The sequence below is a fragment of the Acomys russatus genome, chromosome 12 (assembly GCF_903995435.1).
Source record: "Acomys russatus chromosome 12, mAcoRus1.1, whole genome shotgun sequence".
Lineage (NCBI taxonomy): Eukaryota > Metazoa > Chordata > Mammalia > Rodentia > Muridae > Acomys > Acomys russatus.
Genome location: NC_067148.1, coordinates 13,953,728 through 13,974,928, shown reverse-complemented (window position 1 = coordinate 13,974,928; position 21,201 = coordinate 13,953,728). Strand labels below are relative to the sequence as shown.

The 21,201-nt window shown below is 46.9% G+C and overlaps 1 protein-coding gene across 1 annotated transcript in view; it reads right to left on the bottom strand.

Annotated features, from left to right (window-relative positions):
* The window catches only part of Fam117b (family with sequence similarity 117 member B), a 71,665-nt gene extending 66,270 nt beyond the window's left edge, over positions 1-5,395 (bottom strand). Inside the window, exon 1 of the mRNA XM_051153875.1 lies at positions 4,795-5,395. Within this exon, the coding sequence (XP_051009832.1) occupies positions 4,795-5,386 (592 nt within the window). The 5' untranslated portion in view covers positions 5,387-5,395. The remainder of the gene's footprint in view (positions 1-4,794) is intronic.
* Between the last annotated feature and the right edge of the window lie 15,806 nt (positions 5,396-21,201).

Here is a 21,201-nt window from a genome sequence, read left to right as displayed (position 1 = left end):
CCAGCTGCAGACCACAGGTTCCCATAAACACTTCTAAGGTTTGCAAATATTCTAGAGTGGTTAACAGAACTAAAAAAAAAAAAAAATTTACTTACACATATTAACAATTTATTATAAAGGACACAAATAGACACAGCCAGATGACAGAGACTCCTAGGACAAGATATGCAGGTGGCTATAGCTATTAATAATGTACAGCTGATACTAAACAACACAGGTCTAAACTGCTCAGGTCCACTTAAGTAAAGATTTTGGTGGAGACTCTGCAACAGTTTGAAAAAGCTCATAGAACCACTGCATGGCCTAAAAATACCACAATAGTTAAAATGTTGGTTTTTATCACAGATGCCTAAAATATGTGTATCCTCTGTTTTACTGTTGTCTACAAGTGATAGTCTGTTTTATCACTACTATAAAATATACACAAACCTATTATAGAAAGTGAACAGTTGTCAGGCCCTACCCATGCAAACAGGCATGGCTCTAGTCTCGAGAGCAGTGTAGGTAACAGTGAGTGTGCAGGGTTAAACCATAACCACATACACTCAGCCGTGCCATTACTGCACTCCCACCTTCTGTTGCTATGGCAGTGAACTGAAGTTTTCAGAACACAGAGTGACGTGGTCACCTCCACTTTGGTGAGCTCTTCATCTCTCTGGTTCACTGCCTTTGACAGTAAAAAGCTATCTACATTCTTATATATAAAATATGTAACAAGCCGGGTGTGGCGGTGCACGCCTTTAATCCCAGCACTCGGGAGGCAGAGGCAGGCAGAATGCTGTGAGTTCGAGGCCAGCCTGGTCTACAAAGCAAGCCTAGGACAGCCAAGACTACACAGAAACCCTGTCTCAAAAAAACAAAAACAAAACAAACAAAAAAGAGCCGGGCGTGGTGGCGCACGCCTTTAGTCCCAGCACTCAAGAGGCAGAGGCAGGCGTATCGCTGTGAGTTCGAGGCCAGCCTGGTCTACAAAGTGAGTCCAGGACAGTCAAGACTACATAGAGAAACACTGTCTCGAAAAACAAAACAAACAAACAAAAAAAAAGTAATAAGCTGTAAGTTAATTTGAATGTTTTTATTTCTAGTAAGCCTTCCAATACTGCAGGCTGTTTTTAGTAGTTAAGTTTAGGAAAAGTGAGTGGTCACACACCTTTAATCCCAGCACTCGGGAGGCAGAGGCAGGCAGATCTCTGTGAGTTTAAGGCCAGCCTGGTCTAGAAAGTGAATCTAGGACAGCCAAGGCTACACAGAGAAACCATGTCTCAAAAAGCCAAAACAAACTGAGTATGAAATGGTAGATATATCAAGCCGAATGTGATCATTTTACGACGTAGTTATGTTAAAAAACAAATGGTATCTAATGAGGATAAACAACTATTAGTCAAAAGAGGGCTGGAGAGACGGCTCAGTGATTAAGAGCACTGACTGCTCTTCCAGAGGACCCGGGATCAATGTCTGTAACTCCTGCTCCAGGGATAGGAGACCCTCACACTGACATATATGCAGTCAAAACACCAATGCTTACAAAATAAAATTATTTTTAAAAATTAAAGAACGTCAGGCTTGGTGGCACATGCCTTTAATCTCAGCACTCAGGAGGCAGAGAAAAGTGGATCACTGTGAATTCAAGGCAGCCTGGTCTACAAAGCAAGTTCAGGACAGCCAAGGCTACACAGAGAAACCCTGTAAAGAATCCCATACAAGCATGGACTCTATCACCAATTGAGACTCTTCACTTCTCCATATCCCGTGACTCGTAAGTGAGTAAACACAGGTATTAAACTCAGTGTCTACTCAAAGCTTATTCGAACTGTTCTGATGCTGCCTCTTCACTTTTAATCTAAATAAGATAAAATCAAGTATTTTTAAAAAAGGCGAGGGGAGGAAAGCACACCAAAAAACTTCACAATTAACCCTATTGCCTAGTTACTTTCTGAAAGTGCACCTTACCCAGACAAGCCACTTTGCTGTGAACACGGCAGGTACTCAAGTCAGGCATTTAACAGCTGCCACTGAGGAGTGTGTGGTGACTCTGTCACAGTCAAGAGGAAGGCATTCTGCATCAGAGAGAATGGTCTCAAGCCCAGAGAAACAATCAGCCAGATAAGAGATCCCAAGACCTCCAACTTCGGGACTCTACAACTGTAATGCTAGGGCTCTGGCCCAGGTGGGTCACTGTGCACTCACTAAGACACCTAGAAGCTGGCAGCTGAAGATGAAGGCAGGCACTGGGGGCCTGTGAGAGTTACTCAACTGCATAAAGAAAGAAGCACCTGTCTCTACAGGAAGAACTTTTACATTTCACCAAGCCTGCAAACTACTGATAATCTCCCTTTAATCAAAAAGGGGGGTCTGGTAACTACAATATCTCTTTCTAGATTTGGTCCTCTAACACTGAATGATTTAATCATAGTGGTCTGTGCTAGAAAAATCTGAAAATGAAAGCATTTCCATCTGTATGGATGTAACTAGAGTGAAAAAAGAGTATATTCCAAAAAGACGCCATCAGACACTTACACTTTAGTAAGACTGAAACACCTAGTGACAACCAGTATCCCTTACTTGTAAGCTAAAGAGTAACTGCCGCCTCCTTCACATCTGACTATTTACACTAACCAAGCTCTCCTCACAGTGTGTTGAGATCTGTTATCAGACTGAGGGGTCCTGGCTCCTGCATACCGTCCACTTAGGCAGCTCATCTTCCATACACCACATGCACTGTCCTGGCTCCACAAAGTCAAAGGCAAGTGCAGAAATCGTGTTCAGCAGATATAACAACTACGTACATGTAATTTCGGTGTGCAATCTACTTCCCAGAGGGTCTTATATATTAGAAGACTTTGCTTGATATAATTTGAAGACATGTTCTTAGTGGAGTGCAAGCAGAGCCAGATTTCACCTGTCACCACTTGTCCTTAACCTATCTAAAGGCCAATGTGAAATTAAAACAAGGCCTTGTATGAAAACCACTTGCCCATAATTGCAAATGAGGGAATGCTCTTAACAATGTTTTCTGGCTGAACATAGTGGTGCACTCCTTTAATCCCAGACTTGGGAGGCAGAGGCAGGTGGATCTCTGAGTTCAAGGCCAGCCTGGTCTACAAAGCAGAGTTCAGGTCATCCAGGACTATACAGAGAAACCCTGTCTCAAAAAAAAAAAAAAGTTTTTTGGTGCAGGCCTTTAATCCCAGCACTCAGGAGGCAGAGGCAGTAGGATCACTGTGAGTTTGAGGCCAGAGTGGTCTACAACGCAAGTCCAAGACAACCAGGGCTACACAGAGAAACCCTGTCTCGAAAAACCAGTAAGTACTTTGTAGCCAGATAAAGTAGTCCATGCTTTTGATTGCAGCACTAGGGAGGCAGAGGCAGCTGGGGAGGCCAGCTGATCTACAAAGTGAGTTCCAGACCAGGAGACCCTGTTTCAAAAAACATCCTAAAGCAATTTGTAGTCCCAAAAGATTTGACACTGTTCTCTGGTTTTAATTAGAAAACACTAGCAATCTTTTTTCTGGGCAATCCTCCTTAAAGCGGCATTGTCTAAAACCCTTCCCAGGGGTGAGGAGATGGCTCTCAGGACCCACACGATGGAAGGAGAGGCCCAACTCCTCCAGAGAGTGCTCTGACATCCATTTGCAGGCCATGGACACACACACACTGGAGACATGAAATGTAGTAACTTGTAAACCTTTCATAAAACAAACGTAAGAAGGGTTCACATTACTCTGCATTTACTAAATCACATCATCATCGTACTGACTTGGCTAGGAAACAAGACTGTTTCCTGAAAACCTCAATTAACTGCCTGTCAGGTTTTAGCTAAAATTCTCCAGATAGGAAAACAAAACAAAACAAAGGTATGTATTGGCACTATTAATTCATAACTGAAGACTACTTATCCTTTTTTTCACAACAGCGCTGTCAGTAGCCATATAAGAAATGCTATCCCTCTCCACTTCCTACAATTTCAAATTCTCCTTTAAATAACTTCCTGAATTAATTCCCTTGGAACCCAACATCTCCGTTAAGGATCTTCCCAAAGAAAACTGTCAGGTACACACAAGAGGAAGAGGGGGCCAGGTGTGATGGGCATGCCTTTAATTCCAGCACTAGGGAGGCAGAGGCAGGCAGAAAAACCAAGGCCAGCCTGGTCTACACAGACAGTTTCAAGCCAGCCAAGGCTAGTGAGACTCTGTTTCGGGGAGGAAAAGTAAAAAAGCAAACAAACGATAAAGTCAGAGAGAAATAAAACCAATATCTCAGAAATACACACAGCCCCTCAGGCTAGCTATCTACCATTTACGTATATGGGCGAACGCATGTGTGCATAGGTATATACTTATGCACACACCCCAAAGCAATCTTGCTTAACTTCTCCCGTCTTGCTATTCATTAAGTCTTACGAAATGCAAAAAACCGCTCCCAGCCTCACTACTCTTCAATGATCCAAATCCGCCTTGGCTGATGCATTCCGTCCTCTAGATCAGAAACTGTTTTTGTGGAACAGAAACACTGAGCAGCCCATATGTGCTATTTGCAAGCATTAACTGCGTCACTAAAACAAAAGTGACAGACTAGCCCTAGCCTCACCCTCGAGCGAGCATGAGCAGTAGCGACGCAAGGCCAGACCCCCGGGTTTATGATTTCCACAATTGGGCCCAGGCCCAAGGTTAGCGGCTGCACCTCTACCGCGAGGACCGGCGCGGGCACGACACCGGGGTGGCGGATCGCACGCCCCGCCCTGCCTCGCCCCGCAGTCCCCACTCGGCGACGCGGGACCCCTGCCCTTCCACCTACCTGCTTTGCACACCGGGGCGCTGGGGCTCCTCTTCTCCGCCGAGGGCCGGCCCTGCTCTGGGGACCTCCTCCGGTGGCGGACGCGGGCGGGGGGTGGGGCGGCACTCACCTCGCCCGGCCACAGGTGGGTGGGCGACGAGCTGGGGGACGACACGGTGCCCAGCAGGGGCGGCGGCGGCTGCGGTCGCGGAGGACTGCTTCGGGCCGCAGGCGTCGTGCCGCGCGTGGGGCTGGTACCGCGGGTGGACGTCACGGACGCGCCCGTCTGCGTGGCCACCGTGGGGCTGGTGCGCGCCGCCACGCTCCCGCCACCTCGCGTGGGGCTGGTGCTGCGCGAGGCGGTGCGCGGGATGCCGCCGCCGCCGCCACCCGAGGGGCCTGAGGCGCCTCCGCAGCCGCCGTTGTTGCCGCCGCCGCCGCCGCCGCCGCCCCGCGTGGGGCTGCCATGTTGCTGCTGCTGCTTCAGCTGGAACGGCACGGTCGCCCTCATGGGCTGCAGGCGGCTCCCGGGGCCCCCGGCCGGGCAGACCGCGCCACCCGCGAGGGCGCCGGCGGGCGTGGGAGACCCATTGCGCCTCACCCGCTGGGACATGGTTCCCCCCCGCCCCGAAGACGGCGGCGCGCGGACGCCCGGGGGCTGCCGGGCGGCGGGGACCGGGTGCTCGGGGCCCGAGGGAAGGCCGGGGCCGGCGGGTGACGGAGCCTGACTTCGGGGAACGGGGGACACGCGCGGACAGCGGCGGGCAAGCAGCGACGAGGTGGTGCAGCAGCCGCCGCTGCCGCGCCTCATCAACAATAGTGTCGCCTGCGTTGTCCCCGCCCCCCGCCGCCGCTCATTGGTGCAGCGTCAGCGCGCTCGAGCCGCTCGGCCTCGCCGATTGGCTGCGTGCAGCTCGGCTCCCGAGGCTGCGTCTGCTCTTTAAAGAGAAAGAGGCCCGCCCCCGAGGGGGTCTAGCGGCGGAGGAAGCCGGCCGTGGCGGGAGGGGCAGCTGGGGAGGGGAGGGGACGCTTGTGCGGGGGTTGCGCGGGTGCGTGCGTGTGTGTGTATACACGTGCGTGTACGCGTAGGCGCGTGGCCGGGCACGCGCGTCCCTGTGTCCCGCTGGAGGGAATCACTTGGGACTCAAGGCTGGAATATGTCCAGGCGGACGGACTGTGCGGGACCACGGTGTCCCTGGGGACCGTCTGAAAAGGAGCCTTTCCTCTCCTCTAACTCATCAACAGTGGTAGCTGTCTGTGAGTTAACACGTACGCACATCTCTTTGGGGAGTCCCCTCACCCCTACAATCTTTTTGTTCTGTCATAATTCAATCTACCTATGGGCAGGGCTCGAAAACAAAAAATAATAATCTTACGGTATTTTTCCTTTTTTTTTTTTTTTTTTCCTACACAAAGATCTCAATCTCACAGCAGTTACATTTGCAGGTTAGAAAGCAAGTTTAGATGGTATCGTGAGGTTCAGTTATCAAATGGTGTTGCTTCTCCCCTTCTATATAGATCTCAAGTAATCAAGAATTTAATCTTCCCCAGCATTGGGGAGGCAGAGGCAGGCGGATCTATGTGAGTTTGAAGCCTGGTCTATAAAGCAAGTCCAAGACAGCCAAGGCTACACAGAGAAACCCTGTCTCAAAAAACCAAAACCCAACCCTCCCCTTACGCTCCCCCCCACCCCAAATTAACCTTCACATCTCTTTGGAAATGGCACTCTTATTTTAACATGACACTATTATTTTAACATGACACTCTTCTTGTGAGTTTCCAAGTGCTTGCATTAGGAACGTGAGGCACCATACGGAACTTCAGCGTTACTTTTATCTTATCTTATTGAGACGGTCCCAGTGTGTAGTCCTTCATGGCCGGGAACTCACTATGCAGGCTATACTTCACAGTTCCTTTATACCTTAGAACAATGGCTATTAGCTTGCAAGTTTATAAAATAGTGAAGCCTCTGTTCGCTCCTTTCTTTTTGAGACCGAACTGGGTACATGTATTACATTTATGCATTTGGTGTGTGTATAAGCACATGCATGCGTGTGGTGGTCAGAGGACAACCTGTTCTTCCATGTCTGTCCAGGAGATCAGTCTTATGTGATCAGGCTGAGCCATTTCATTGCCCCACCATCCATAGTTTAGTCTCCATAGTTTTCATAAGGTGTCTGAAAGGCAATATACAAAAAAAAATAAAAAATCAACCTTTAGGGCTGGAGAGATGGCTCAGAAGTTAAGAGCACTGGCTGTTCTTCCAGAGGGTCTGAGTTCAATTCCCAGCAACCACATGGTGGCTCACAACCACCTAGAATATAATCTGATGCCCTCTTCCGGCATGCAGGTGTACATGCAAATAGAGCACTCATACATAAAATCAATAAACCCCTTTTTAAAAAATTGACCTTTAATCCCTGTAATTGGGAGACAGAAGCAGGCGATCTCTGAGAATTCAAGGGCAGCCTGGTCTAAAATTGAGTTCCAGGACAGCCAGAGCTACCCAGAAAAGCCGTGCCTCACAGAAAGGACATACAGGTTGCACGCACAGGTACTTGATCCCTTTGCTGCTTTAATAGATGTACATTCTGAGAATATCTCCCTAGCCCTAACCCTAAGCAATTCCATCTCCTACATACAGTTCTGACTATTAACCAGCAATTGATGAGAATGTTCTGGGCAGGAAATCCACAATGCTCCTTCTCTTCTCTTTTTCTTGTTTTTTTTTTTTAAGTAGGGGGGAGTGGGCCCAGGGAGTGCCTGGGTTTCAAGACAGGGTTTCTCTGTGTAGCCTTGGCTGACCTGGACTTGCTTTGTAGACCAGGCTGGCCCTCGAACTCACAAAAATCCACCTGCCTCTGCCTCCCGAGTGCAGGGATTACAAGCGTGTGTGAACCAACTTGCTTGACTTCAGTTCTCCTTTTCGAGTTTTCATTCATTCATTCATTCATCATTGTACCATGATATGTGTGTACTCTTCAGCTAGGTGTGAGGGACACTGTCTGTTATTAAGTCTTTCAGACTTACACCAGTATAAATGACCAATGACTTCCTTTAGGGGTATATTCTAGTGTCATAGGCTCTCTGATAATATTTTGTACAGTACTGACCTAAAGCGAAAGCCCAGAAACTCAGTTCTTTAAAGCTAAAGAACTGAGTTTGTTGTTGTTGTTGTTGTTGTTGTTTTGTTTTTGTTTTGGGGTAGAGTGGAATATAGCTCAGGCTAGCCTGAAATTCCCCAAGATGGCCTTGGACTCCTGAGGCCTCCTCTTCTCAATATTAAGACTTCCTCCATCTTCTCAATATTAAGGATACAGGCCTGTGCCACCAGTTTGTGCAATTTGTGCAGTGCTGGGACTCCAAACCGAATAACACTGGTAGGTATTCTCCACCGAGGAAATGACCCAGTTCAAGCCAATGTAAAGTATAAAGGCAGGTTTATCGGGAGCCGCTCTTGGTGGAGTCACCAGGGGAGTCACCATGCAGACAACTGAGGCAGAGAAGTGGGGGAGTGGGGAAGAAAGATTTAGGGATCGAAGCCAGGTGCAGTGGCGCACACCAAGTCCAGGACAGCTACACAGAGAAACCATGTCTCAAAAAACAAAGCAAGCCAGGAAGTGCTGGCGCATGCCTTTCATCCCAGCCCTTGGAAGGTAGAGACAGGCAGAACACTGTGCGTTCAACACCAGCCTGGTCTGTACAGTGAGTCCAGAACAGTCAGGGCTACACAGAAAAACCCTGTCTCGAAAAACCAAAACCAAAAAAAACAAAACAAACAAAAAAAGATTGAGAGTTCAAAGAGAGAGGAGAGAGAAAAGGAAGTAAAATGTCTGGGTTACATAGTGATAAGCCCCTAGGCTGGAAAGTTCAGGGAGGGATGCTGGAAGAACCTGGCAGCCAGGTCAGCTTTGGTATGTTAAATAGGCACCTCCTACTTGTCCTGGGTCTGAGTCCCAACAGATACCTCCTTTGTTCATATTTTTTTCCAGCTGTCTTTTTTACTGGATCACAAATCCAGCAGATCCAAGAAATACCATCCTTGTATCTCAATTAACAAACCCCCATAATTCATCAACCTAGAGCTAAATTTTCAACAGACAGCCAGCATCCATCATTGTTGAGGATAATTGTAGTTTTTTGTAAATAAAAGCTATGAAATCATCAGAAAATCTTAGCAATCAAAATATAAATTGTTAGAACTGGACAGTTGGGTACCTTGGAATGCTTCTGGTTTTAAGGTTGAATGGAAATGAATAAAAGCATCATTTACTCTCGTCCTTGACTTCATTGTCTGCTGTTGAAGAATCAAAGAAAACAATCCATTAAGGTGTTTGCTGTACCCGTCTTAGTGTTGTGGCGTCTCTCAAAAGAGTTTGTCCCTGTTTGTCAAGGATCAGGAAAGTAGGCAGCCCCCTCTGCTTGAACCCCACTCCTCTCGGAAGCTGATTCCACTTTTACACGTTCTCCCAAGGTTGATATGTAACGCATGAAATTATAAGCAAGGAGCAACATATTAGAATGTCTGTCTGAAAGCCAAGCAGTGGTGGCGCACACCTTTAATCCCAGCACTCAGGAGGCAGAGGCAGGTGCATCTGAGTTCAAGGCCAGCCTGGTCTACAAAGTGAGTCCAGGACAGTGAAGGATACACAGAGAAACCCTATCTTGGAAAACAAAAAACAAAAACAAAACAAAAAGCCCTGACAGTTTGTGCACTCTAATCTTGAACTTGGGAAAGTATTTCAGGAGCTCTGCTTTTCCAAGCACCCATTTCTTCAAATTTCCTCCTCCCAACCAGAATTAATCCCCTCTACCTACAGGAATTGTTCGTGTGCTTTCTTTTGTTTTGTTTTGAGACAGAATACCTCTATTTTGTAGCTCTGACTGTCCAAGAACACAGTATGTAAACCAGGCTGGCCTCGAACTCACAGAGATCCTCTTGCCTCCCCCCCCCCCCACCCAGTGCTGGGATTAAAGGTGTGCACCACCACTCCCGGCTTGTTATCATGGTTTTGGAAACCCAAACTTGAGCTGAGTGATGCGTATAAGCCTGCAATCCCAGAGATGGGGAGGCAAAGGCAGACAGAGTGAAACAACACACGCCTAGAGTTGGGGCTGAGGTTGGATAGCTCAGTGGCATAGTGCTTTCCCAGCATGTTCAGACACCAGGTCCCATTCCCAGCACCACAAAACAAACAGAAAAACCCACACAAGACCACCTAACACCACTGGACAGTTTCTGTTTCTCTTCAGAGGAGGCACCCAGAACTGGGACTCACCATACCTCTCAAGGCCTTCCTCTGCCTCAGTCTCTTCCGGCCCTCCAGACATTCTTCATTTCCCCAAATTAGAGTTTTTCAAAACCTACTTTAACTGGGGTTCTTAAAAGATTCTACCTCCCTTCTAGCCCACGGACCAAAGGTAGGGGATAAAGTCAGGCGTGGCGGTGCATGCCTGTAATTGCAGTGACGTGGACCATCTCAGTCAGGTATAGGCCTTGGGCTCGGGAGTTCTAGAAACGTCGGTGGGCAGAAGATAGGCGAAGTGACCAACAGACCAACTCAGGGGAAGTTTGGGTCTGAGTGTCACTTCGCCTATCTTCTGCCCACCCCCAAGGACCTATACCAAACAGAGTCAGCCCACAGCATTCCAGCACTTGGAAGGCAGAGGCAGGCGGATCGCTATGAGTTTGAGGTCAGCCTGGTCTACAAAGCGAGTCCAGGACAGCCAGAGCTACACAGAAAATCTCTGTCTCGAAAAAGCAAAAGAAAACAAAAACAGAGGAAGAGGAAAAAGAAGGTTAATAGGAATTCTGTACCTGTTTAGAAGTAGTTCCATGGGGCAATTCCACTCTTCCTGGTCAATAGCAAACACCAAACAGCAACACAAATCAGCAGCGGTGGCACAATCCAGCAGAAACAGGCAGAATATCCTGAGAAGTTATTTTTACGAGATGGCACGTTTCTTCTATAAAGTGAAGACTAGCCAAGACCAGGGAAGCATTGCGTGGCCTAGCAAGGCAAAAGCATTGCGTCATTGTCTGCGGGGTTCTGTTTATGCTCTTTCTAACATCACATGCCCTCTCACCTGTCTGTTTTCAGCAAAACATCACATGCCCTCTTACAAGACAGTTTCCAGAAAAACATCACATGACCCAACTGACCTGGTGTTTTTTTGGGTTGGGTTGGTTTGGTTTTTTTTTTTAAGACAGGATCTCTCTGTGTAGCCGTGGCTGTCCTGGACTCACTCTGTAGACCAGGCTGGCCTCAAACTCACAGTTATCTGGCTGCCTCTGCCTCCCTGAGTGCTGGGATTACAGGCGTGCACCACCACACCCAGCTTTTTCCAACTGAGTTTTTAAAGAAACCAGAAACTTCGACTTCAGTGATGGGCAGCTCCACATGCTCCATGCCTCATGGACCTAGAGATAAGCAATTTTAAAAAGGGCTACAGAGATGCCCAGTGGTTAAGAGCTCTGGCTGCTCTTCGTGAGGACCCAGGTTCAATTCCCAGCAACCACAAGGCAGCTCACAGCTGTCTGTAATTTCTGTTCCAGGGCATCTGACACCCTTACACAGACAAACATGCAGGCGAAGCACCAATGTATATAACATAAAAAATAAATAATTACTTAATTTTGAAAACGTGCACATATATAGCTAGATATGTAAGTGATTGCCCATGGCAAAAGTCTATGAAGAAAATTAGTCGTAAGAGAACAGTGGATAAATAGCTAAGCTAGGCAAGAAATTTTTTCTCAAGGTATGATTTTTAAGATGAGACCTAAAAAATTATGGAGCTGTTATGAAAGAATATTCCAGACAAAATATCTATTTGGAACTCAAAAAAAAAAAAAAAAAAAAAAAAAAGAAAAGAAAAAAGAAAATCTGACTCTCTCCTCTCTAGGGTACCCTTTTCCCCCCATTTCTTCTCCCCCCATGCTCATCTAATAAACTCTGTATAACATAACAAAAAAAAAAAAAAGAAAGAAAGAAAGAAAAAAGAAAATCTGTATGCAGAGGCTGCAAAGATGGATCAGCAATTAAGAGCATTGGCTGCTCTTCCAGAGGACCCAAGTTCAATTCCCAGCACCCACATGGAAGCTCACACCTGTCTGTAACTCAAATTCCAGTGGATCTGACTCCCTCACATACACATATATTTAGACCAAGCAGCAAATGTACACAGAAATAAATAAAGTTTTAAAAAGAAAAAGAAAAGAAAATCTGTATGTGTTCAAAGAAGCTGAAGAAGGCCAGTGTTAGAAGGTGAGGGTATTCAGAAGTCAGGCTGGGAAGGCAGAGGTACATGATAGAGGAAATTGACACACCCTAATAAAAAGTCAGAGTTTATTCCTTAATTTGTCTGTTTTGTCTTTTTGCTTGTTTGTTTGTTTGTTTGTTTTGAGACAGAGTTCTCTCTGTAACCTTGGCTGTCCTCGAACTCAGAGATCTGCCTATCTCTGCCTCCCCGGTGCTGGGATTAAAGGCGTGAGCCATCACCAACGGGAAGTCTTGTCTTTTAAGACACAAGGTCTAGCCTAGGTTGGCCTCACCCTCACTATGTAACCAAGGCCAGCCTCAATGTTTTAGGCTTTTAAAAAATGTGTGTGTGTGTGTGTGTGTGGTGTGTTGGCATGTGTGTTTGCATATGTGTGGGCATATGTATGTGAGAGGGCAGGTCCACTTATGCACGTATATGTAGAGGCAAGAGATTGGTGTTGGGAGTCTCTTCTGTGGCTCTGAACTTTATCCTTGGAGGCAGAGGCTCTCAGTTGAACTGATAAGGCTAGTTTAGCTGCCTAGTTTGCCTGGAGAATCCCTCTTCTTCACTTCCTGAGTCCTGGAATTACAGGGAAGTCAACACACCTACCCTGTATTTAAGCGGGTTCTGGGAATCCAAATTCTAGGCCTCACATTTGCATAGAAAGTGCTTTAGCCAGCCAGCTCACAATCATCTGTAACTCCAGCTGTTCTTCTGACTTCTCACATGCATGCAACACACACACACACACACACACACACACACACACACACACACACACACACCTGGATTACGTCCTCAATCGCAGGGAAAAAGGAAAGAGAGAAATAGCTAATTTTTAAAAACAGACATTTGCTTTGTTTTTATTGCCCTTTAAAAATCCCTCAAAGAATTGTTGAGCCTTCTGAAAATGATTAGTGGTTTGTTTTTTCCTCAGGGCATCCTACTAGAGCCTCCCACCGTGTTCTCGGATGTCTGCACAGCTGTCAGCCTGGATTTCCCTTCTTCCCTTCTTGGCTTAGCATACATCCTGTTCTCGCTGAGCCCAGCGCCTTCCCTTTTTTTGTCTGTTTGTTTGCATCCTTGTTCTGCAGTTGATGCCTAAGAAAGGACTTGCAGGTCAAAGTTTGTAAGCAGTGAATGTTTGCAGAAGTCTTTGTTCTGCCTGGATGTGATTGGTTTTGGTTTGGAAATAATGTTTCCTTAGATAGTTTAAGGAACATCTCCGTGACCACACAGAATTCTGGGTTGCTATTGGTTAACCCAATACCATGCCCATTTCTGATGCATGTATGCTCTTTTCTTTCCTTTCTGCAAGCTCTTGGCATCTTTTCTTTGTTAGCTTTTTTTTTTTTCCAGACATTTGTGTTATACCTTATAATATGGCTTTGTTGTTGTTTGTTGTTAATTTCTGGGGATGGACACCAGATGTTTTCCTCATGGGAAAATGTTATTGTATTATTCTTTGATAATTTATTTCCTGTCACATACTTGCCCTGCCCTGCAAGCGACCCTGTGAACTACAAACTAACATCCCTGCCTTGCCTGATGTCTTCTGCCTAGCACAGCCATTTTCCCACTGTGTCCCTCTTGTCAGCCACATCGAGAGGCACTAGTTTCTTCTCAAAGCAACAGGCTGAGCCAGTCAAGACCGACAACTTGGGCGGATCTGGAATCTCTTCAGAAACAAGCCTGGGGGTGGGGGGAGGCTTGTAGCAATGGTCTTAGCCTCTGGACACACCCAGTGTCAAATTGCCTGGACGAGGTTGACTGAGGTGGGGGGACCCACTCTACAAGTGGACAGCACCATCCCACTGCCTGAGTCCTGGAGAAAGCTAAATGAAGCGTAGTGAACATCGCTCTTCACTTCCTGACTGTGGATGCTAGCCACCTCCTGCTCCTGCCATCCTGCCTAGTCCTCCACGACAGATTATATCCCCCTCGAACTCTAAGCCAAAACGAACCTTCTTTCCATGGATTTCTCTCGTCAGGCACTCTGTAACCACTACAAAGGCCTCTGTTCCTGACTTCATTCTTTCTGGACTCAGTCTGCGTTCCCTTTCTGCTCTGGTCCTCCTGGGCTTGGACTCCACAGCACCCTGGGTTGTTTCCTTAATCCCTCCCACTCACAGCTCTCTCAGGAGTGCCTTCACCAAAGTCTCTGTGGGGCCATGTGGGAGGAATTAGGTTTGCTGTTGGAATTCTGATCTAATCTGCTTCTCCCTTGTCTCCCCCACCTGCCTTTCTCCTTCATCTCCAGTTTCCCAAGAAATAAGGGTTATTCTTAGGAATAACCTAGGTTAGTCTTCATCTGTGGCCTCTGCTTTCCACCAAAATGTCACCTTTTGAGTCAACCTTGTGAGGAGTTGCCTTGTGTTGTTTCCCAAACCCTCCATGACTTTATTTCAGCAACCATACTTTTTTTCATATCCAAATCTCTTTTATTCACTGATTTTCTCCAAATTTTTAAAAAATTGTACTGAAATACACGTAATATGAAATGTATTACCAGGGGCTGGAGAGATGGCTCAGTGGTTAAGAGTACTGGCTGCTCTTCCAGACGACCAGGGTTCAATAACTTGCACCCACATGGCAGCTCACAATGGTGTGTTAACTCCAGTACCAGATGATCTGGCACCTTCACACAGACATAACACATGCAGGCAAAACACCAATGCACATAAAAAATAAATAGATAAAAATTTTAAAAAATGTATTACCTTAGGGCAAAGGAGATGACTCAGTGAGAGAACGCTTGCCTACCACATGTGGTGGGGCCATGGGTTTGATACCCAGGACACCTCAAAAATATTATCTTATCTACAGTTCAGTGAGCTTTGCATAACTGTCTATACAGCACTCGCCAGAGGAACCATCTCACAACCCTGGAACACCCCCCCCCCCCCCCCCCGCCGGCTACCTCAGGTTCCTGGAAACCATCAGTGGCATGGTAGAGTCATATAATACTGTTCTGTGTCTATGCGTGTGCACGTCAGTCCTCTCCTCCCACCACATAGGTTTCAGGGAGTGAACTCAGGTCAGCAGGCTTGGTGGCAAGCGCCTTTACCCACTGAGCCACCCACCCCGCTGGCCCCTGTGATTCTCTCGCTCTAGCATTCCCCCCCCCTCCACCGTCCATTCACACACCATGGAGATAACTGGTCTTCCCGCATTGTTGCGGCTTTCTCAAAATCCCTTTGTCTGGTGTCTGCTTTCAGGATGGACGCATTCCTCAAATGTCAAGGGATTCCCACATAATAGTTGACTGTTAACCCTGACTACTCAGATGAGGTTTGTCTCCTAGGGGAGGAATCCAATTCTAGAATCAAGTAGGGTCCCTCCAACTCACCCAGGACCTCCAAATGACGTTTTGTTTTGTTGTGCTGTGCTGTGTTGTGTTGTGTTTGTTTTTGGCGTTGATTTTGACCAGGAGAACTCCTCCCATTTTCCTGCCTAGTGCTCTGAGAACCAAGCACAGGAGCTGGGCCTAGCCCTTGAGGCCAAGATGGACTAAAGTGGATGGGAATATTTTTCTGGAAGAAATGTCTTGAGTTGAAAATGTGGTTGCCACGGGTATGCATTTTAAAATCTGATAGGTTCCAATGCAATTTTGGAAGCATCAAAAAAAAAAAAAAAAAAAACAGTTTAAAGTGGTTACAAAGAACCAAGAAAACACTATTTATAAGCTTTAAATGTCAGTATAATTTAATGAAGTGCTTTCTTCTTTCTTTCTCTTATTTCTTTTTTCTTTTATTTTCTTTTTTGTTTTTCGAGACAGGATTTCTCTGTGTAGCCTTGGCTGTCCTGGCCTTGCTTTTGTAGACCAGGCTGGCCTCGAACTCACAGTGATCCACTTGTATCTGCCTCTCCAGTGCTGGAATGAAAGGTGTGTGCTACCACACCCAGCTGAAAAAAAGACATTTCATTGGTCCTGTGGTGGTGGGGGGGGGGGGGTGGAAGGAAATTTAGAGAGAAGTGCTTTGTTTTATTTATCTGTAGGAAGCTACGGAATTAACAAAAACAAAAACAACAAAAAAAAAGGTCTTAGCCGGGCAGTGGTGGTGCACCCCTTTAATCCCAGCACTTGGGAGGCAGAGGCAGGCAAATTGCTGTGAATTTAAGACCAGGACAGTCAAGGGTACACAGAGGAAACCCTGTCTCGAAGCCCCCCCCCCCCAAAAAAAGAAAGGTCTTTAACCTACAGGACCTTTGGTCACTGATATCTGAGTTTATGACTGCACTGTTTGCAGGGATCTGCCCTCAGGGTAATGAGAGAGCCACAGGCAGAGGCAGAGGGTCAATAGACTGTAGAGCTGAGTTATAGCCAGGCCACAGCTGACCTGTCCTATCTCACCCAACCTGGAAGTAAGGTTTTCCTTTTTTAAAGTTGCTGCTCATCTCACCCCCCAAAAGGTCGCTCCATGTTTGTCTTAAATTCCACACAACATAGCAGACAGTAAGAAACCCCATAAACTCCAGAGAGGCCAGGCCTCCGCCAGAAATAGACATTTCTCTTCCAAAACGTTTAGAAGGAAGTCTTTAAGTTTTCTGTCTCTATGGCGACAGCTTGATGGAAATAGTTGAGGACTGGTCTATGCAATAAGCCTTGCCCTTTCAAATTCTGTAGCAGCCACTTGGAGAGAGCTCCCAGACACGGGGACTGGCTGTGCTGCAGAGAGAGAGCTCCCAGACACGGGGCCTGACTGTGCTGTAGCACCCACTTAACCACTGCCAAATGGGAGCTGGGACTGACAAAGAGCAGCACGGAGAAGCAGGAAACCACGTCCAAGCCACAGTGCACCTAACCCAGGCCTCCTCCCTGATCCTTTTAGCCTGTGGAGACGGGTTTTGTTATGCAGTTAAATGCTGTGTGTTAGCAAATACACAATTGGACAGCATTTGAGATTCTGTAATGTACTGCTGGTACATGCTGGTAAGCATGTGTAAGGGAGGGAGGGATATTCAGAACACTACTCCAATTGCACCCACTAATGATTAGAACTTTTTTTTTTCAGCCTTTTACTATGTTGCCCTAGCTGGCTTGGAACCAACTATATATAGGGGCGAGAACTTTGACCTTGCAGCAATTTTCCTGTCTCTGCTACGATGACAGTATACGCTACAATAAGTTATGTACTGTCCCGTCCCTGCCCTACCCCCAGACAGGGTTCTGTCCTTGAAGTCACAGAGGTCAGCCTGCCTCTGCCTTCTGAGTGCTGAGATTAAAGATATGTGCCACCATTGCTGGGTTTTGTTTTTTCGAGACAGGGTTTCTTTGTGTAGCCTTGGCTGTCCTACACTCACTTTGTAGACCAGGCTGCCCTCGAACTCATAGCGATCCACCTGCCTCTGCCTCCCAAGTGCTGGGATTAAAGGCAGTCCAGGTGGGTTTTGTTTTTAAACAGAATCTGTACATTATTTGTTTGTTTGCTTGTTTGTTTGGTGTGTGTTTGTGTGTGTAGGTACATAGCTGTGTCGGGACGTGTATGTGAAGAGTGCAGAACAATTTGTGGGAATTGGTTTTCTCTTTCCACCACACAGGCCCTGGGGATCAAGCTCAGAGACTCAAGTTTGGTGGGTATTGCCTTTAGCAGCTGAGCCATCTTGTGGAGCCCCTGGCTTTTTTCAAGATGGGGTTTCTCTGTGTAACAATCCTGGCTATCCTGGACTAACTTTTGTAGACAGCTGCCTGCCTCTGCCTCCCAGTGCTGGGATTAAAGGCATGCGCCACCACGCCCAGCCACTTTTTTAAAAGATTTATTTATTTATCACTTATATAGTAGTTTGTCTGCATGTAAGCCAGAAGAGGGCTGTAAGCCACCATGTGGTTGTTTGGAATTGAATTCAGGACCTGTGGAAGAGCAGACAGTGCTCTTAATCTCTGAGCCATCTCTTCAGCCCCTTGTCTTTTCTTTTCTTTCTTTTTTTTTTTTTTTTTTTTTTTTTTTTTGAGATTTATTTAATTAACACCGGGCAGTGGTGGTGCACGCCTTTAATCCCAGCACTCGGGAGACAGAGGCAGGCTGATCACTGTGTGTTCAAGGTCTACAAAGTGAGTCCAGGACAGCCAAGGATCCACAGAGAAACTCTGCCTCGAAAAAACAAAAAGAAAAAAAAACTAATTATTGTTTATACATATTCTGTCTGCATGTGAGCCTGCAGGCCAGAAGAGGGCACCAGATCTCATTGTAGATGGCTGTGAGCCACCATGTGGTTGCTGGGAATTGAACTCAGGACCTTTGGAAGAACAGACAGTGCCCTTAACCTCTGAGCCATCTCTCCAGTGTCCATTCCCTCCACCCCCTTACCTCCATCTTTTCTTAATGTCTCTTAATCAGAACACAAAATGAATTAAAAGGGCAGAGTGTCTAATCACAGCTTCCTGTTATGAGCAACAGGTGTATCTTAGCCCCCAAGTAGGCTGTCCGTTGTCACGTGAGGAAATTACCTGACCCATGGTACCCAGAGGAGTGACTTAGGCCAGTACATGAGAATAAAGGGAACTGCTCACACTGTCAGGATTGAAAAAGTATAACCTTAGCCAGTGGTGGTACACGTGTATGACTGCAGCACTCAGGACACTGAGGCAGGAGGATTGCTTTGAGTTTGAGGCCAGCCTGGAAAGCATAGTGTTGGAGGATAAATTTGGCTACATAATGAGACCCTGGCTTGAGGTGGGTATGAACGATAGTTGATTCCTCCCTTTTACTGGAAACAACGCCCTTCCCAGACTGTGTGTTTAGAAAACCAAAGCAAGGCTCTGCTTGATTCAGCCCCTAAGTAATTATTACACAGAGGCATAATGGCTTCTTGAAGTGAGTGGAGTGGCAGCTTAGCAGCCCTCTGACCTATAATATGCCTATCATAGTATTGGATATGTGTGTGTGTGAGTGCGCGCGCGCCCGCGCCCTATATGTATATGTTTGGGGTGTGTTTGTTTTGGAGATAGCCTCATATAGCTTAGGCTGTTCTCAAACTCACCATGTGGTTGAGAATGACCCTGAACTCCTGGCCACCGTCCGTTTGTTCGCCTCCTAACTGCTGACGTCACAGACATAATACACCACCACACCTGGCTCCCTTCATATTCTGCAGTTATAAACCTGTGCTGCCAGGACTCCAGCCTCTAAGACACACGGGATGATGGCAACAGTTCTGTTAGTGGCTAACATTTATTGAACGCTCTTGTGTACCAGTCACTGGGCTGAGCACCACCCACACCATCCCACACGTCCCACACATCACAGAAACACTATACAGTTACTACTTTTACCATTTTTTATGGATGAGGAAAAGGAGAGGTCAATTTTTAACTGGATTGTCCAAGAGTGTATAGAAAACACTAGAAATTGCCAGGAAGCGTGACTGTAGGGGTGAACCTCTGAACCTCTGCACTCACGTGGTTTTCCGCCTTTGCTCTTTGACTTCAGCGGGGTAGTCCGGCATAGTGACTAAATGACTTTGGAGCCACAGCGTCTCGGTTCAATGCCGTTCCCATACTTACGAATATAGATAATCTGGAGCCTGTTACGCAGCATCTCATAGCAGTCCATTGAGGTGCGGCTCATTAACTCATGCGATAAGCTTAAACTTGTCACATAGCAAGTCCTCCATGAATGCTGGCTTCTCCGGTTCCAGGCTTCATGGAGCCTTGCTCACGGCTCCCTCTTGCCTCATCTCCACAGCTGCCGTTCTAACCTGGGCTCTGATCTTCCCTTGTTGTTCCCACACAGCAGGCAGGTGGCACTTCCACAGGTGTCATCCACGCTCAGGAGCCCCCAGTACCCCTACCAATACTTTTATCAAGTCCACATGTGTGCCACCCACTCAGGTGTGTGTTTTAGATTCCATGGGTTAGCATCACGGTGTCTTTCTACTCATGATTACATATTTAACTTACCATGTATTCTTTACTTTCTGCCATTCGTCTTTCTAGACTACGGCACAATAGTACTTTCTTAAATCAATGCACTTTTAAAAAATGCCTTTGATCTGGGTAGTGGTGGCCCACCCCTTTAATCCCAGCACTCGGAAGGCAGAGGCAGGCAGATTCCTGAGTTCAAGGCCAGCCTGGTCTACACAGAGAAATCTTGTCTTTGAAAAACAAAGCAAGCTGGGTTTAACGGCACACAACATTAATCCCAGCACTCGGGCGGGAGGCAGAGGCAGGCGGTTCTCTGTGAGTTCGAGGCCAGCCTGGTCTACAAAGCAAGTCCAGGACAATCAGGGCTCTGTTACACAGAGAAACTCTGTCATAAAACAAAACAAATAATATATATTTTTTAAATGAGCTTGGTTCCCTAAATTCATATGCTCAATTAAATCTGCAGGAGCTGTTCTTGCAACACAGCCTCTCTGATGAGCTCCACCCAAGGTTGGAGTATGCCACTTAGTGCCTGTACATGCCTGCAAACCCTATGGATTTTGTTAGTGTGCCCGTGAGTGAGTGTGTGTGTGTGTGTGTGTGTGTGTGTGTGTGTGTGTGTGTGAGTGAGTTAGTATCTCTCTGCAATCTCTCCCAACAGCAGTCTTTTAGTCCTCAAGGACAGAGATCTTGATTTCTCTTCCTCTTCAACCTTTCCTCCAGGCTTAAGGCAAGTGCTTCATAATGTTGTCTAGTGACTGATGGTGTGAGCAACCAAAGGTGGAAAGAAAAGCATGTTAGGGACAAAGTAACCCAAGGTTGGCCCCTGGTTCCTTGAAGTCCAGGTAATAGGTAATTCTGCAACCTGCAGGTTTGTGCATCAGGATGGTTTCCAGAACCAGGCAGGCCTCTGCCTCTGACATACAGGACATCCTTTCAGTGGGAGGCAGATCTCTTGACTCTCGTTCCTGGGTGTGTAGGCATGAAGAATGGAAAGTGGCAAAGGACAAGCTGCCAAGACATGTCTAGGGGACTTTGCAGACAGTGCAAATTTAGTGACCCTGCAGAGGGGAGATGTGTGAAGTCTCCACTCGCTCTTGGCCTCAGCCTAAGCAGAGTTAGCACCCTGGCAGCTTTCCTCCTCCTCCCCAACCCTTATCTCAGGATCCGGTGACCCTTCTCCCAATTCTATAAGAAGCAGAGGAAGAGCAGATCTGGGTGAATGGTGAGAGGGTGGAGGAGGCCTGGGATCTTCAAAACAGCCCCGAGGGAGCTGAGTCACCGATCCCTTCAGCCATCCC